This window comes from Ostrinia furnacalis, unplaced genomic scaffold (assembly GCF_004193835.3).
Source record: "Ostrinia furnacalis isolate ACB-3 unplaced genomic scaffold, ASM419383v2 OfSCF0095, whole genome shotgun sequence".
Taxonomy (NCBI): domain Eukaryota; kingdom Metazoa; phylum Arthropoda; class Insecta; order Lepidoptera; family Crambidae; genus Ostrinia; species Ostrinia furnacalis.
This window is the reverse complement of record NW_021130334.1, coordinates 151,321-168,693: the sequence shown is the minus strand read 5'-3', so window position 1 is coordinate 168,693 and position 17,373 is coordinate 151,321. Positions and strand designations below refer to the sequence as shown.

Below are 17,373 nucleotides of genomic sequence, written 5' to 3'. Positions count from 1 at the left end.
CATGCCGTGCCGTGTTGAGTGCATGCAATGGTGCCGGACAGCCTACTCTTGAGTTTTTGGTGCTGGTAACACCAAAGTAAGCTCGTTTGAGGTTAGTTGTCAAATTTGAACAATTTATTGAGAAGCGGCATTTGTTTTGGTGGTGTTATTTTTGAGGATAAGTTTGATTATTTTGCTATAAATTATTTGATCCTTGTTCGAAATGGACGGGGATCTCTATGACGAGTTCGGCAATTACATCGGCCCTGACCTAGAGTCGGATTCCGACGATGACCAGAGTGTTTACGGCCAGGATAACAGAGACGCCGATGAGGATGCCATGGAGGAGGACGAGGACGCTGATGCGGAGCCCGAGGTGGCTCCTATGTCCGTTGTCCTTCACGAGGATAAACGGTGTGTACATAATCTACTATATAAAAATAAGTCGGGTTTTCCTCCCTGACGCTATAACTCCAGAACTTAGATTAATACTCCAGAACGCACGAACCGATTTCCACGGTTTTGCATTCGTTGGAAAGGTCTCGGGCTCCGTGAGGTTTATAGCAAAGAAAATTCGGGAAAAGGTGGTAAAACAGGATCCACGCGTACGAAGTCGCGGGCGGCCGCTAGTATGCAATATACTTGTGGTTTTAGGTTATAAAAACAACAAACATGATCATGTTTTTGTTCATGCACTTGTGTATGAACCACATGAATCGTATAATTTTCTGCAATATAAACATTTATAAGCCTATAAGCTGACCTTGTAATCAAAGTAGTCATCCAACATATTACTTTTTACTAATAATAATTTTACCTATTCAGTTTTCCCATAAATATGGCACTTATAAAAATGACATCCTATTTTAGGTATTACCCTCAAGCAGTAGAAGTGTACGGGCCTGACGTTGAAACGGTAGTACAAGAGGAGGATACACAAGCACTAGACAAGCCGCTGGTGGAACCTGTGAAGCACAAGAAGTTTCAAGTGCAGGAACAACAGTTACCGGAGACCAACTATGACATGGAGTACTTGGCGGATATGCTGGATAATACTAATTTGATGAGGAATATCACTTTGATGGGACATTTACATAATGGTAAGTATCTTTTGTTGTTGTTTTTGGGCTGAGAAATAAACTCAATAAATATAAAATTTACTGTAAGCTAATGTTATTGTTAAGAAAGTAGTTATGAATAAAAAGGTATTTTACATAAAACAAGAAAATGAGGAATTTTCCTAGATTTGTTCTTAAAATGAGTTGACTGATTCAAATTTAGCTATGCCATTTTTACTTTCTTTATTTTGACAATCAATTGCCACTTAAATCTACTCTTCTGTTGTAGAAATGCCTTATTTAATTAAATAAATTAGTTGTTATTATTACATTATAATATAGGCATTAGGCTCTCATCTCTAAAATTAATTATTGAACTTTTCCACAGGTAAAACATCATTTGTGGACTGTCTAATGAGACAAACCCACCCCGGCACCATAAACAATGACACCACAATCCCGATGCGGTACACCGACACATTATTTGTGGAGCAAGAGCGAGGAGTGTCTATCAAGTCTATGCCAGTCACTCTGCTCCTCAAGAACATAAAGGGAAAGTCACATTTGTTAAACATCATGGACACACCTGGACATGTCAACTTTAGTGATGAAGTCACAGCTGCTTTGAGGATTTCGGATGGTAAGTTGAACTAATTAGATGATAGAATATAAAAGTTTTTTGGATGCATTTAAATTTTAACTCTTTTATTTTAATCTTCTGTAATCATTAGATGCAAATGAATGGTGTCTTATTGTTAAAATTCATATCCTGTTCAGTTTAATAGCCTTTGTTATTAATGTTTTCTATGATACTAGTAGTCTAGAATAGTTATAATTAGGTAGTTGATACCAAAACCAATAATTCCAAGATTCAATAAGTTCTTTAAAAAGCAGTTGACTAGGTTTACCACTATTGCTTATCATGTTCAGTTACATATTTTGCATAGGTTCTTGATGAAAATAAACTTTTGTTGTCTTCATTTCTCATTCTTCACTTGATTCATCCATTCTTACTCATTTCTGCAGGTGCGGTTTTATTCGTCGACGCAGCAGAAGGTATAATGCTGAACACAGAGCGTCTACTACGTCACGCGGTGCAAGAGCGCGTTCCTCTCACGTTATGCATTAATAAAATCGACCGCCTGATCTTAGAACTGAAGCTGCCGCCCGCAGACGCGTATTACAAGCTGCGGCATATTATTGACGAGCTCAATTCGATGCTCGAGACGCATCAGCCGCAGGATAACCCGACGGAACCGGCTACAGTGTTCTCGCCACTTCTGGGTATGTTTTAGCAGTTAAACTGATTGATAATTTTTATGTGGTTTTAGATAAGCAGAGATAGCAATCACAAATCTATCGCGACACAGATAGTGGTCTCGATTTCACTGTTCTTTGTTTGTATCAAGGCTCTTACTTAAATCCCTGATTGAGGTTAGACTCTTGACAAACTAAATCCTCATTTATGCTCAAACATAAAGCAGTGAAAAGTTAGCCAATTCGATAATTCTAGGTCTAGCAATAACGCGGAGAGAATTAGGGCTCCTGCACACGACGCCTCAACCGCGCCGCCGCCGCGCTGTCGCCGCGCCCCTACACTGTTCATATGCACCGAGTAAAGCCCGCCGCCGCGCCGCCGCCGTGCCGCCACCGCGCCATCAAAGCATAATTTCGCCAGCGGCGCGGCGGCGGCGCGTATGAACAGTGTAGGGGCGCAGCGGCGGCGTCGTGTGCAGGAGCGCTTAGCGACTTCGGCATCGGCAGTCCAGTGCTTAATCCTATTTTCGCTTATTTCAAGACGAGGCAAAATAAATGTAATAGTGAAAAGGCTCATGTAGTTCAGGCTAAAAAGGCTATAACTAAAACATAAAACATTCTTTAATAAATAAACAATTTACTTATTCATCTCCCTACAGGCAACGTGTGCTTCGCCTCATCTCTATACGACGTGTGCTTCTCTCTTGGGTCATTTGCTGCGATGTATGCGGCAGCGCACCCGGGCGCCGGGCTTCGGTCCGCGGAACTGGCCGGCTGGCTGTGGGGAGACATCTACTTCAACGCCAAGACCAGACGCTTCACGAAGAAGCAACCACATGCGTCTGCGCAGAGAAGCTTTGTGGAGTTTATTTTGGAGCCGCTTTACAAGATCTTTGCTCAGGTATTAAAATAAAACAGCCTTTTGGTAGAGTAGAATAGGATTATAAACACCCCCCACTCTCCCGTGGATGTCGTAAGTGACGTCAAAGCGAGAAACAAACGAACATCAGGCCACCCGGGCGCTGGGCTTCGGTCTGCGGAACTGGCCGGCTGGCTGTGGGGAGACATCTACTTCAACGCTAAGACCAGACGCTTCACCAAGAAGCAGCCGCATGCGTCTGCACAGAGAAGCTTCGTGGAGTTTATTTTGGAGCCGCTTTACAAGATCTTTGCTCAGGTATGTCCGTATGTGTAACAGTTTCAGTAGGATAAAGTAGGATTAAGACCACCCCCCATTCTCCCGTGGATGTCGTAAGAGGCGACTAAGAGGGAAACAAACGAACATCAGGTCTCCAGATCGCATGAAGCACTTTCAGGATCAGTAACTAGTTTTTTGATATCTTGTATAGTTTAGAAATAATCGAGTGAGATCGCTTATCGTTTTAACGCTGTATAGACGCCCATTGCTCGCTCCTCTTTAGCCCTCAGCCAACACAATGTTGGATACATCAATCTTTCGAATAGAAAAACGGAAACAAAAAAATAATAATTATGAATTATACTGCCTATGCTTTGTCTAGATTAGTGCTAACAATGTTTACTTCGTTCCAGGTGGTAGGCGACGTAGACGATACATTGCCGGCGGTACTAAGCGAGCTCGGCATCAAGCTGACGAAGCAGGAGGCCAAGCTGAACGTGCGGCCGCTGCTCCGGCTGGTCTGCAGCCGATTCTTCGGGGACTTCTCGTGAGTAGCGTATGCGATAAGGACGAGTTTCCTGTGGCTGTTGTGGCTAGTAATGTTTTGACCTTTATGCTGTTTCTTTAATATAGACCCATATTTTATTAATGACTAGCTGACCCGGCGAACTCTGTTCCGCCTGAAAGGCAATAAATAAGCAAATCTTTCCTTATTTGCTCACCGTTTAGACCTACCCTGGACTACGACAAACATTTTAACACCAAAATCAGCTCAATCGGCCCAGCCGTTCTCGAGTTTTAATCAGACTAACGAACATCAATTAATTTTTATTTATATAGATAGATTCATTTTTATTTATATAGATTTAGGTATAAATGTTAACGACAGCAAATCATTATGCGCGTATATAACAGCCTCAGGATGTTGGACTACTACCGTGAAAAAGAAGCCTAGAATATGCCAATGCAAATCATGTGTAACAGTTGCACTGTGAAAGCAACTTGATTTCGCAAGCACCTTAGGGTGATATGTGCCCTGCCCATTGCCACTTCAGCTAATCCGTCGGGCTATGTCCGCGACTTTAGTTCTTTTACAAATCTCCTCATGACTGATTCGATCTCGTAAAAGGAAAGGTGGACCCGACTACCTCATGGCGGTAGCAGGAAAGCGCTTGACGCAGGCCGCTACCAACCAGGTGATGTAGAAATCATTGGGGGTGGCCTATGTTCAGCAGTGGACGTCCTGTGGATGTATGATGATTATAATTAGGGTGCAACGGTCCAGTGGCCTAATTCCCGTATTTTGACTGTCAAGATCTCGCTGACTATCAGAAGTCGTCCCATTGAAAAACAGTTCTAAATCCGTATTCACAAGGGTCATTTTCGGATCGCAACTCAGCGATTTGTTGTTATTGAAGTTTTGTTACGTGAATAAGGCTACTGGTACTTGAACCAGGATGTAAGACTGATATCAAAGTCAACATGTGCTTTTGTTTCAGTGGCTTCGTGGACATGGTGGTGACCCACGTGCCTTCGCCTCTCGACGCGGCGGAGCGCAAAGTGGGCCACACATACAGGGGCACCGAGGGGGCACTTCGCGAAGACATGCTGCGCTGCGACCAGTCCGGCCGGCTCGTGGCGCATACTGCCAAGATGTACCCGACTGATGACTGCACCTTCTTCCTGGTGAGTTGGCCCCGCGGGGGGCACGGGGGGCACTCGAGGACATGCTGCGCTGCGACCAGTCCGGCCGGCTCGTGGCACATACTGCCAAGATGCACCCGACTGATGACTGCACCTTATTCCTGTTAAGGGTTAAGTAGGGCATACAGCAGGGCAATATAGCGCGGATGCGTGTGACAAGTTTCTTCAAGGGCGACGCGACACGGCGAAGCAGCGGCGATGAGGAGTAGTATCCCGCTCTGCCACCGCCCATTTCGTGCGCGTCACCATATATCCATGTTGTTGTATCAAGAGCAATCAAGACCTACAATCCTACTAGATTTATCCATTTTTGGAATTTTAATCAATCCTTCAAAAGTCCAAATATTTTGACATTGTATTGTGGATATTGACGTATCATAACCCTACGGTTACATATCTGTCAATGTCATGTCAAAAATAACCAATCATGCATCATTTGGACCTCGCGTCTACGTATTGCCATCTGGCGGATTTTTCAAACGCGAAAACCCTCATTATTATAGGTTGCTATCATATTTTAAACACTATTATGATCGTATAAGGTTCAAAGCTCCTTTTTTCTATAGTAGCTAAATGTTTAATTGTTTTATCACCAGGTTCTGGCGCGGATAATGTCTGGCACATTATACGCGGGGCAGACGGTGCGAGTGTTGGGAGAGAACTACAGTTCGCACGACGAGGAGGACTCGAGAATTATGAACGTCGGCCGCCTGTGGATATACGAGGCCCGGTATAAGGTCAGTTGTATATTAATCTAACTAATTTTTTCATCATCATCATTTCACAGCTGAACATAGGCCTACCCAAATCATATCCAGATTGACTGGTTGTCAGAGGCCTGCAACCAGCGCCTTCCTTCCTGTAACCTTTACGAGGTCATATTTTATTCCCCAAGCGCTGGCCAGACGGGTTGGGGTGCCCTGATGTTCGCATATTTCTCACCAGCTTTTGCCCGCGGCTTCACCCGCGTGAAATTCTGTTTGTCACAAATCGTCATAAATTATAGCCTATATGTTATTCTGGGTTGTAAACAATAATACTGTCAAGTTTCATCAAAATCCGTTCAGTAGTTTTTGCGTGAAAGAGCAACAAACATACATCCATCCAGACATACAAACTTTCGCATTTATAATATTAGCAGGATATTTTTCGCATAGTTCTTATTTTTCCTTTTACGTCATCCGCGGGAAGACTGGGAGTGACCCTGTTCTACTCTTGTCTAAAACTAAAATCAGTGGGGGTAAAAATTAGATGAGCGAGCACTTACAGCTTGACGTTTCGGTTGTGTTACTTGTGTTGCTACAGCCATGGTCATTCTTGCTTGTAGAATCCCCGCAGTTCTTAATAATTTAATGGAGCGCGTTATAGTTCAAAAATAAAGTACTTAATAATTTGGCACATGTCCCCAGGTGGAACTGAACCGAGTACCGGCCGGCTGCTGGGCGCTGATAGAAGGCGTGGACCAGCCCATCGTGAAGACCTGCACCATTGTCTCCGCTGAGGAAGACGAGGAGCTTCACACTTTTAGGCCGCTGCGATTCAACACGCAAGCGGTTGTCAAGATCGCTGTGGAGCCGGTCAACCCGTCCGAGCTGCCAAAGATGTTGGATGGACTTAGAAAGGTTTGTTGCCTCTCCCTTTAAGACCTCACTTTAGGGCCTACGCTACCTACTTGCGGAGTTGCACGCAGCTGGTGTCTCTCTTTTTTCCCTAAAGATCTACATGGACCGGCCCTGAGATACTCGCATCCAGGTGCTTGCCACCACCATTAGATTGTCAGTCTACTGACTTGGAAAGCCCGTCAACCCTTCCGAGCTGCCTAAGGCGGTTATCACACTGCGCCGCGCTCCGCCGCGGAGCGCGTGATTTTCATATAAAAAATCACGCGCGCGGACGCGTTTTCAGTGTGAAGTGCCGCGCGTGTTTTCTATACAAACTGAGGTACTTGCATACAATGATTAAATCTGTCGCCCCGCGCTCCGCGGCGGAGCGCGGCGCAGTGTGATAACCGCCTAAGATGTTAGATGGACTCAGGAAGGTAACTATCAATGTGTAGGTAGTACTGCCTCCTAACACCTGGTGTCAGGAGGCGAGGAGCTGCACACTTTTAGGCCGCTGCGATTCAACACGCAAGCGGTTGTTAAGATCGCTGTGGAGCCGGTCAACCCGTCCGAGCTGCCAAAGATGCTGGATGGACTTAGGAAGGTTCGTTTATCCCTTTCTTTCTCTCTTAACTATTGGACGAACATAGAAAGGTACTTTTCTAAGGTGTCAGAAGACGAGGAGCTGCACACTTTTAGGCCGCTGCGCTTCAACACGCAAGCCCTGGTCAAGATCGCTATGGAGCCGGTCAACCCGTCCGAGCTGCCAAAGATGTTAGATGGACTTAGGAAGGTTCGTTTATCCCTTTCTTTCTCTCTTAACTATTGGACGAACATAGAAAGGTAACTATTGATAAGTAGATCCCTACTTATCAATAGGTACTTTTCTAAGGTGTCAGAAGACGAGGAGCTTCACACTTTTAGGCCGCTGCGATTCAACACGCAAGCGGTTGTTAAGATCGCTGTGGAGCCGGTCAACCCCTCTGAGCTGCCTAAGATGTTGGATGGACTTAGGAAGGTTGGTTTACTTCTCCCTTTCTCCCTTTAAGACCTTCCCTAAAATTTTTGCGAATGTACTTGTACGAACCTGGAACTTGCGCGGGTGTATAAAGAGCTGGTGTCTCTCTCACTCCCGTAAGGATTTCCAAATGGACCGGTCCTGCGCTGCTTGCATCTAGTGAGTGGGAGAACCGGTCAACCCTTGTCAGTCTGTAGGGGTCCAGGTGTCAGGAAGCGAGGAAACCTCCCATAAGGATCTCCAAAAGTCTGAGCCCTGCGCTGCTAGTATCCAGGTGCTGTGTTGCTGGTGCATGATCATTAGATCCTGAGTCAACTGAGTGGGAAAGCCCGTCAACCCTTCCGAGCTGCCTAAGATGTTAGATGGACTCAGGAAGGTAACTATCAATGTGTAGGGCTGCCTCCTAACACCTGGTGTCAGGAGGCGAGGAACTGCACACCTTCCGACCGCTGCGATTCAACACGCAGGCGGTGATTAAAATCCCTGTAGAGCCTGTAAACCCCTCTGAGTTGCCAATGATGTTATGGACTCTGGAAGATTCGTTCGTCCTCTCTCTCTAAGGATTTCTACAAGGAGCGGTCCTACGCCGCCCTCACCCCGTGATCGGCACTCGATAACTTTTCTGTCCCAACGGCCATCTGTTCTATGAGCTATGTGTGTAAAAAATCAGATTAACTTATTGGTTTATTGTTATAGGTGAACAAATCGTATCCCCTTCTTTCGACGCGCGTGGAGGAGAGCGGCGAGCACGTGATCCTGGGCACGGGCGAATTGTACCTGGACTGCGTCATGCACGACCTGCGCAATATGTATTCGGAGATCGACATCAAAGGTCAGTGACCGAACAAGTGTTACGTCATATGTCACGTGATTTATGCTCGAAGGGTTGCGCTTTGTGTTCAGCTGGAGAAAAAGTAACGTGACATGAAATCAGGCAAAGACGTGACGTCGCCATTCATCTTGTTAGAGCTTCGGCACGTGTGTGCCGTTCGCTCCGTGTAATATGCGGTCTGGAAGCCAAAGATGCGCGCCGCGATAAACTTTTATCGTGCCATTTTATCGATTTTATGCGATAAGCTCATACATTTGCTATCTAAAATCATCGATAAGATTTTATCACGGCTCGCATCCTAGCCCGGGCGCGACCAATTTCATATTTCGTTGGCCGCAGCGATTAATGTAGGGGCTTTTACGTGAATATGTTTTGTATAATTGACAACAATTTTATATTTTTTCTAATACATCATGTTAACATTCATCTGCATGTGTTCGTTTATGATGATCTTTTTGCCAACAATAAATTTTATACTAACCATTTCTTCCCCAGTCGCGGACCCGGTAGTATCATTCTGCGAGACAGTAGTCGAGACCTCCTCGCTAAAGTGCTTCGCGGAGACGCCCAACAAGCGGAACAAGCTGACCATGATAGCGGAGCCGCTCGAGCGCGGACTCGCCGAAGACATCGAGGCCGGCGCCGTTTGCGTCACGTGGGACCGCAAGCGCCTCGGCGAGTTCTTCCAGACCAAGTGAGCACGGGACCATTCCCACCTCTCGTTCCCACCACTGCAACTCCTGTGTAGCCAGGATCTACAGCTTGACGGGAAGAACACAGGAGGAGTTCGAAATTAAGGTTTGACTTCCCTCCATTGCAAAGCGGATGACAGGTGACAAACAAAGGTTTAAAACCTTTAAGAAAATAGAGACCTAAGGCCTTTAAAAAACTAATTTCTTTTTCTGGTCTATTCACTCTAATGACGAATACATAAATAGTAAATATCTGTTAAGTCTAAATATTGCCAAACAAAAATTTTTTCACTGATGGTCTGATGTCATCATGATGCAGTTCAGTCAGATTACGCAGCAAGTAAACTACACTTGCGAGCAAAAGTATGGAATCACTTACATGAAGTTGTTTCCACAAGTGAGCACGCTGCCACGAGGCACAGTCATTAGCTAGCTCCACGCTCCACACAGGCGAGGACATCGGGCCGGCCCGTGTGCGTCACGTGGGACCGCAAGCGCCTCGGCGAGTTCTTCCAGACCAAGTGAGCACGGGACTATTCCCACCTCTCGTTCCCACCACTGCAACTCCTGTGTAGCCAGGATCTACAGCTTGACCGCCACAAAAACCCAACCAGTGAAGGTCAAGTTTTTTTTTTTTTTTAGTGGTAACCAAACCTCTCTGGGAGGTTTATTTCTGCCAATGTCGAGTGAAAATTAATTGACATAGTTATCAATAGAACGTGGGTGTTTCAGTTCTATTGATTTTTCATGGATTCCGTGGAGTTAAGTATGCCCGTAAGCAGGTTTCGAGACGCCACCGGGTCCAAAGCGGGTTGTTCATACGACAACCCACTCGACACCCGATGCGCGCTCAAATTCGAAGTATTTCAATGTTTTTTATAATTTATCACTTCACTGCACTTTAGAACACAAAATAACACCAAATTTGTACACTAAAGTCCATTAAATAATAAATTGAAACCATTAAAACAGATCGACCATGCTTCCCGTTCAACTACCCTCCACGGAATCCAAGGTCAAGTTTAACTGTCATTGGACCCGCAACGAAATTAATCAGAAGAACATAGGAGTTCGAAATTAAGGTTCGACTTGCCTCCATTGCAAAGCGGATGACAGGTGACAAATAAAGGTTTAAAACCTTTAAGAAAAGATTAGAGACCAAGTGAGCACGCTGCCACGAGGCACAGTCATTAGCTAGCTCCACAAACTTTACAGAACGATCCACCGCGTTCCGATTACGCGAGGCACCTCTGCAACACTGTAGTGTACTTCTGTGCGACTAGGGTTGCCAGGTCCAAAAACACAAAAGCCGGACTCTGTGCTTCATTTGGCCGGACATTTTACCCTAAAAGCCGGACAATTAGTGAGCTCACAAGTGAGTACTATCATCATCGGTTGCCTAACGTCCTGATGCGTGCGTGCCTTATTCTGTGGCTCGACTTTCGCCTGGCGCAGCAGCCATATAAAAAGCCTAACAAAAGCCGGACAGGCCGGACATCGGTTATTTTGGCCGGACACGCAATCAAAAAGCCTAACTATGTCCGGCTTTATCCGGACGCCTGGCAACCCTATGTGCGACGGTAGCGACGTTCTGCGAGACGATAGTAGGTATCATTCTGCGAGACGGAAGCAGAAACTTAAGTGTTAACCGTGTTCACACCGGACGATCTACCGCGCTCTGCTCGTGTGAGTCAATTAGGGTTTTCGCGATTAAAAATCCGCCAGATGGCAATACGTAGACGCGAGGTCCAAATGCTGCATGATTGGTGGATTTTGACATATCTGTCAATGAACTGTCCCGCCAAACTCAATAACAGGGGGGCGCTACCATCGTTCAACTATATGGTTTCCAACATGGCAAAAATCGGAACCAGCGATCCGGTATTGACGGTGGCGCCCCACTGTCAATGTCATGCATAGGACAGTTCAGTATTTTGGAACTCAGGGTTTTTCTGCGGGATAATAGTTGATACATTCTTCGCTAAAGTGCTTCGCACAATCTTACCATGATCGCGGAGCGTTAGTCACTTTCTCGTCGTCGGTGGAACAAGTGTCTTTACTGTAGTCGAACTATAGACGACTTTAAGGACTTTAACATACACTAACCATATAATTCTTCCCCAGATATGACTGGGACTTGCTAGCGGCGCGTTCGATCTGGGCGTTCGGGCCCGACACCACTGGGCCCAACATCTTAGTAGACGACACGTTGCCGTCCGAAGTCGACAAGCATCTGCTGGCCTCCGTCAAGGACAGCATCGTGCAAGGCAAGTTGAGAGTAGCTTGTGTATTACAGGAACGGGTTGAAGCCTGAAGGTCTTCTTCTGTCATTTATATGTGTACAACAGACACCTGGGAAAAGCCGGGTGTCAGATCTTATGACGTGCTTAATCAGGCCTAGGCCTTCTATTCATCATCATCATCATCATTTCAGCCATTGGACGTCCACTGCTGAACATAGGCCTCCCCCAATGACTTCCACATCGCACGGTTGGTAGCGGCCTGCATCCAGCGCCTTCCTGCTACCTTTATCAGGTCTCGTCGGTCCATCTTGTGGCCTTCAATTAACGTGTCATAATGTGAGAATCGAACCCAGTAACTCGTGAGTTAAGAAAGTCTAGATCTTAAACTAGATTTCCTGTTCCAGAGGACTGAAATAAGGTTAAAGACATTTTGGGTAAATACTTCGTTCGTGTAAATGTCACTAGTAGCGCAAGAACTCAATTTGCTACTCTCAGCATTTTCGATCTCATAAGCTCAGCACTGTCTTATTTTGATTTTACCTCATTTTTTTTTAATTTGTAATTTGTTTATTTAGGTTTCCAATGGGGCACGCGTGAGGGCCCGCTATGTGAGGAGCCCATCCGAAACGTGAAGTTCAAGATCCTGGACGCGGTCATAGCACAGGAGCCGCTGCACAGAGGCGGTGGGCAAATCATTCCCACTGCTCGGAGGGTCAGTACATAATATTTAGGCTGAGTTGCACCAAATTACTTTAAGGCCCAGAAAACACGGTGAAACGCAAACTGCAACCAGTTTGAAACCGGTTTGAAATGGTCGCGTCATGTGTGGTCTCTCAACGGAATCTATGGCAGAAACTTAGATGCAACACAAAAGTAACTAGAAGTAGCAGTTTCGTTGCAATTGCGTTTCACCGTGTGTTCTGGGCCTAACAGTCACTATAACCAACGGTTTTTTTGTATGGAGTTACTTTCGACGTTTGTTAAGTTAAAGCAGTCTTTTCCAAAGTGGGCGATAACGCCCCCTTGTGGGCGCTGCAGGCTTAAAGGGGGGCGGAGACCCAGAAAAAAAATCGGGACGTTGTGTAGAGGCTTGGGAGGCGTCATTTACTAGGAGGACTCTTAGACACCGACTGAGCTCGACTCTTGACTACAAAAATGGGGGGCGCTAAAAAATAATTTATTCTCAAAGTGGGCAGTAGACTAAATAAGTTTGGGAACCACTGAGTTAAAGTAAGATGGTGCAATCCCGCCTTAAACATCGTCAATGCTCAAATGGTTTGCAGAAGTCTGGTCGTTAATGCGAAATGTTCAACCGTATAAGAAAAAATCAAAGCCATAATAATTTCCGTCAGTAGAATAAGCCTTCATTTACATCTTTATCTTTCGATAGATATTGAAGAGCTTCTATATAAGGCCTATAGTGAGGGGCCACGTTTCCGATCCTTAGGTTATCTATATCTATACCTAGCTGGATTGTTTGTTTGTCCGAGGTAGACAGACATACTTGTCAACAATCTCGAGAATTGAGCTCCCAACTGAAACTGGGTAGGGCGCAACATGGACATTGAAGAAATAATTTTCATTCTTCACTGCAAATCTTAACGTCAAGTTAAAAGCGCTATGTACCTTCACTTAACAGACCAGTGTTTTCCAGGACGCTTTATATCGTGGCGCAACCTGTTCAAGCATTTTCACCCTTGTATTATTGTATGTAGGTGGCATATTCTGCGTTCCTGATGGCGACGCCGCGTCTGATGGAGCCCTATTTATTTGTGGAGGTGCAGGCGCCCGCCGACTGTGTCTCAGCAGTCTACACCGTGCTCGCAAAGCGAAGAGGTCAGTTACACATTACAGGAGTTTATATTAGGCAGATTGTTTTCACAATCAATCTCTAATTTTTAAGTGACCCCTATGGTAACACATAACAGGCCTAGGCATTTTGTTTTCATAGGGGTCACTTAAAAATTAGGGATTGATGGTGAAAATGGGCATTAATATTTGTAAAAACATCTTACCAGGAAAAAGGGCATCAATTAAGTTTGCTTCCCAAAAGTTAATTTTGTACAAAGGTCTGCGTCCCTTCCTCCCTACTACTACTTTCAGGCAAGCTCGATCAAGATTCTGGCATGAATCTTAATGGACTTGCTCCTCTTATAACACACCTTCGTTTTTAACTCTCAGTAAGTTATTTGATTGAAAAAGAGGCTGACAAAGGTGACTGAGTTTCTTCCGCCACTTCTCAGCACCTTCTTCTCACATGTTGTCCTGAAGTAGTGGTAGGGCAAGCTATATTTGAGACGTGAAGTGCTCTAGAAAGGCTATGTACTGAATAAACTATTTGATTTGATTATAGTTTTTACTCGCCCTACCAAACAGACAGTGAAGACCACACGGGAAAAACAATGAATGTCACCTTTTTCCCTTTTTTGTGAAACTTACTTTTTAATGCCATCTGTTAGCTTTTTAGGGAAACATTCTATTACAAAAATCAGATAGTCTAGACAAAGTGCAAATTATAATCGCAAAACAGTCGAAAAGTGGTCGATTTTCGATTCGATCAAAAAGTGCGTTTTGTCTAGGGGGGCAGAATTGGGTAAAATCATCGTAGTCAACTGTAATAGTTCAATTTGTATTCGTTTGTCCATGGCAAGAAACGGTTATGTCCGCGCGTCAAACTGTTTTTCTCATAATTGTACTTTTTTGACATTCTTTGTTTTTCCCGTGTGGTCTTCCTATTTTCACTGCTTGCCAGTTCTTCATAAACTCAGTTCGACTTCTCTGTTTCTAGGTCACGTGACGCAAGACGCGCCCGTGCCGGGTTCACCATTATACACGATCAAAGCGTTCGTGCCGGCCATCGACTCGTTCGGCTTCGAGACGGACCTGCGGACGCACACGCAGGGCCAGGCCTTCTGTCTGCAGGTGTTCCACCATTGGCAGATCGTGCCTGGTGACCCGCTGGATAAGACCATTGTTATACGGTGAGAGGACTACAGCTGCATCTACTATAAGATTTGCGACTTTCGTGTGCCATTGTAATTAAAATAGAGAAACGTCAGCCGTGAGTACTCATATGTCGCGTTGAGATCCGTGTTTCTCTATTACACTAAATAATATGTTTGAAGCCGTCTGGACTCGGCTTAAGGCTGTACGCTTAATCATGGTTTCCACGAAAGTGGAGAGGCGAGATGTGTTAAGTAATCAGATTACCAAACCGAAGCTGAGGCTGAGCGGAGTGATTTGAAATCTGATTGATAAAACAAAGTCAGTGCCTGAGATATGCGAGCGCGCACGTACACACTGACAAAATTTAGGGTGGATGGATTAGCGGGGAGTTGCGGCGTATTTTGTCAGTGTGTGTGTGCGCGCCGCATACGTATTGGCGCGCTCACATACAAACCGCGCTCGGTGCGTTTACATACAAACCGCGCTCGGTGCGTTTACATACAAACCGCGCTCGGTGCGTTTCTATGAAGATGACCTACTCATTTGTATTTACTCTGGTTAAACGCTAGACCTATTGTAAAGATTCATTATGTTTTTTCCGCAGCCCGCTCGAGCCGCAGCCCGCCACGCACCTGGCGCGCGAGTTCATGGTCAAGACGCGGCGCCGCAAGGGGCTCAGCGAGGACGTGTCCATCAACAAGTTCTTCGACGACCCCATGCTGCTGGAGCTCGCCCGCCAAGATGTACAGCTCAATTGAATAAAATAAATGTAGCTTAATGAGATGTTGTTTTATTTATTACACGTGAGAAATGCGGATCGTACTTCGCAGTGCTTCTTTGTCACCCATAACTAAAACTTTAGTGTTTGCATACTGGTCTTGGTATAAAGATATTGACTGTTCCTGCGACGAGCAGTAGTAGTTCAACTTCAGTCCAATGTTGTCAATGCGCGCGATCCAGCCAAGTTACTCTATGGATCCAGCGCTGTGCTGCGTACAGATCCGGCGTCAAGGCCATACGGAATTATTTTACACTACTCCTTAAACGCTCGCGTTCCGAATCGCTTCTTTGGACACAACATAAGTACGCTCGTATTCTCGCGAGGACATTCGCGGTTTCCTGTGCCGCTCCTATACCTCAGGATCTGACTCTGTTTAGCGCTAATAGTTCTTAGGCTGAGTTGCTCCACCTTTTTTTTAACCATTTTGTAGGGACTGAGTTGCTCCACCTTTTTTTAAACCATTATGTAGAGAGTTGAGTTTAACAGACTTTTGAGGTTTGTAAAAGTCAAGGTAAGATGGTGCAAGCCAGCCCTAAGCATGTCGCCCGCAGCCCGCTCGAGCCGCAGCCCGCCACGCACCTGGCGCGCGAGTTCATGGTCAAGACGCGGCGCCGCAAGGGGCTCAGCGAGGACGTGTCCATCAACAAGTTCTTCGACGACCCCATGCTGCTGGAGCTCGCCCGCCAAGATGTGCAGCTCAATTGAATAAATGTAGCTTAATGAAATGCTGTTTTATTTATTACACGTGAGAAAAGGGAAGCGCCAAAGTTTCTTTCCCAAACAAAGTTCAAAGACTACAAAACTACAATGCCGTCAATGCGGCGCACTAGAACACACACACTTCTAACGCTCTTAAACTAAATAACGCGACGCTGCGTAGATCCGGCGTTCGGAAGCCTCTTAGTACCTATTGGCGTCGCGTAATTTATAGGTGTAGCCCTTTACTGACTTAACTCAGTCAGTGATTGAAGTATCGAAGTATGGGAGCAAGACTTCAGATTTGTAAACTCTGTGACAGAGCCTCTGTCACAACCTAATGTCAGTCACCCCTCCCGTGCCGCTCCCATACATCAGGATCTGACTCAGTTTAGCGCTAGACTTGTAGTAAAGAGTCTTAGGCTGAGTTACTCCACCTTTTTTTAACCATTATGTATGGAGTTTGAAAAACTTTTGAGGTTTGTAAAAGTCAAGGTAAGATGGTGCAAGCCAGCCCTAAGCATGTCGCCCGCAGCCCGCCACGCACCTGGCGCGCGAGTTCATGGTCAAGACGCGGCGCCGCAAGGGGCTCAGCGAGGACGTGTCCATCAACAAGTTCTTCGACGACCCCATGCTGCTGGAGCTCGCCCGCCAAGATGTACAGCTCAATTGAATAAATGTAGCTTAATGAAATGCTGTTTTATTTCTTACACGTGAGAAAAGGGATTTGCACTGCACAGAAACAAGTATTGTTTATTCTTTGAATGGTGCTTTTGCCATCTATTGGGCGATTTCGGACGATGATTATTTCAACTGGCCTTCGAGATATCGCAAGTTCTCAACTGTTTTGTAAAATTGACTTCTTATTTCCCATATTTCCAGCACAAACTAAAGCGAACAATTTGTAAAAGAAAAAAACCGGCCAAGTGCGAGTCGGGCTCGCGCACAAAGGGTTCCGTAGCAGCAAATATAATAAACTTATTATGTCAATTTAATCAACCTATCTCAAAAACTATAAGAGATACTTTGATCAAACCAAAAATCGTTGAAAGAGTTAATTAGCATGCATCACCTCTATTTTTTTTAGAATTTTATACCCCGTAGTTATAAAAATAGAGGGGGGGGGACATACTTTTTACGACTTTGAGAGCTGATATCTCAAAAACCGTTCACTTTAAGAAAAATGTTTTTTAGAAAACTTTATATCATTTTAAAAGACCTTTCCATTGATACCCCACACGGGTATGTACATCGAAAAAAAATTTTCATCCCTCAGTTACATGTATGGGGGGCCCCACCCCCAATTCTTTTTTTTACTATTTAGTGTCATAATTTTGTAGCGGTTCATACAACACATATTCCCATCAAATTTCATCACTGTAGTACTTATAGTTTCCGAGTAAATCGGCTGTGACAGACGGACAGACG

At 45.2% G+C, this 17,373-nt stretch overlaps 1 protein-coding gene across 2 annotated transcripts; it reads left to right on the top strand.

Annotated features, from left to right (window-relative positions):
* The first annotated feature begins 136 nt into the window (after positions 1-136).
* On the top strand, positions 137-15,959 carry LOC114351999 (116 kDa U5 small nuclear ribonucleoprotein component). Of its 2 annotated transcripts, none has more exons than XM_028303418.1 (16): positions 137-393; positions 850-1,079; positions 1,426-1,677; positions 2,064-2,321; positions 2,954-3,195; positions 3,846-3,979; positions 4,932-5,118; positions 5,733-5,873; positions 6,546-6,758; positions 8,452-8,587; positions 9,083-9,281; positions 11,404-11,546; positions 12,098-12,234; positions 13,238-13,358; positions 14,311-14,503; positions 15,801-15,959. In XM_028303418.1, exons 1-16 carry the CDS (start codon positions 203-205, stop codon positions 15,952-15,954), a joined length of 2,931 nt encoding a protein of 976 aa, XP_028159219.1. In that variant the 5' UTR covers positions 137-202; the 3' UTR covers positions 15,955-15,959. The 2 variants fall into 2 exon arrangements, with proteins under 2 accessions (XP_028159219.1, XP_028159210.1); XM_028303409.1 differs by lacking the exon at positions 15,801-15,959 and adding an exon at positions 15,073-15,250 and having other exon boundaries at positions 138-393.
* Positions 15,960-17,373: the final 1,414 nt, after the last annotated feature.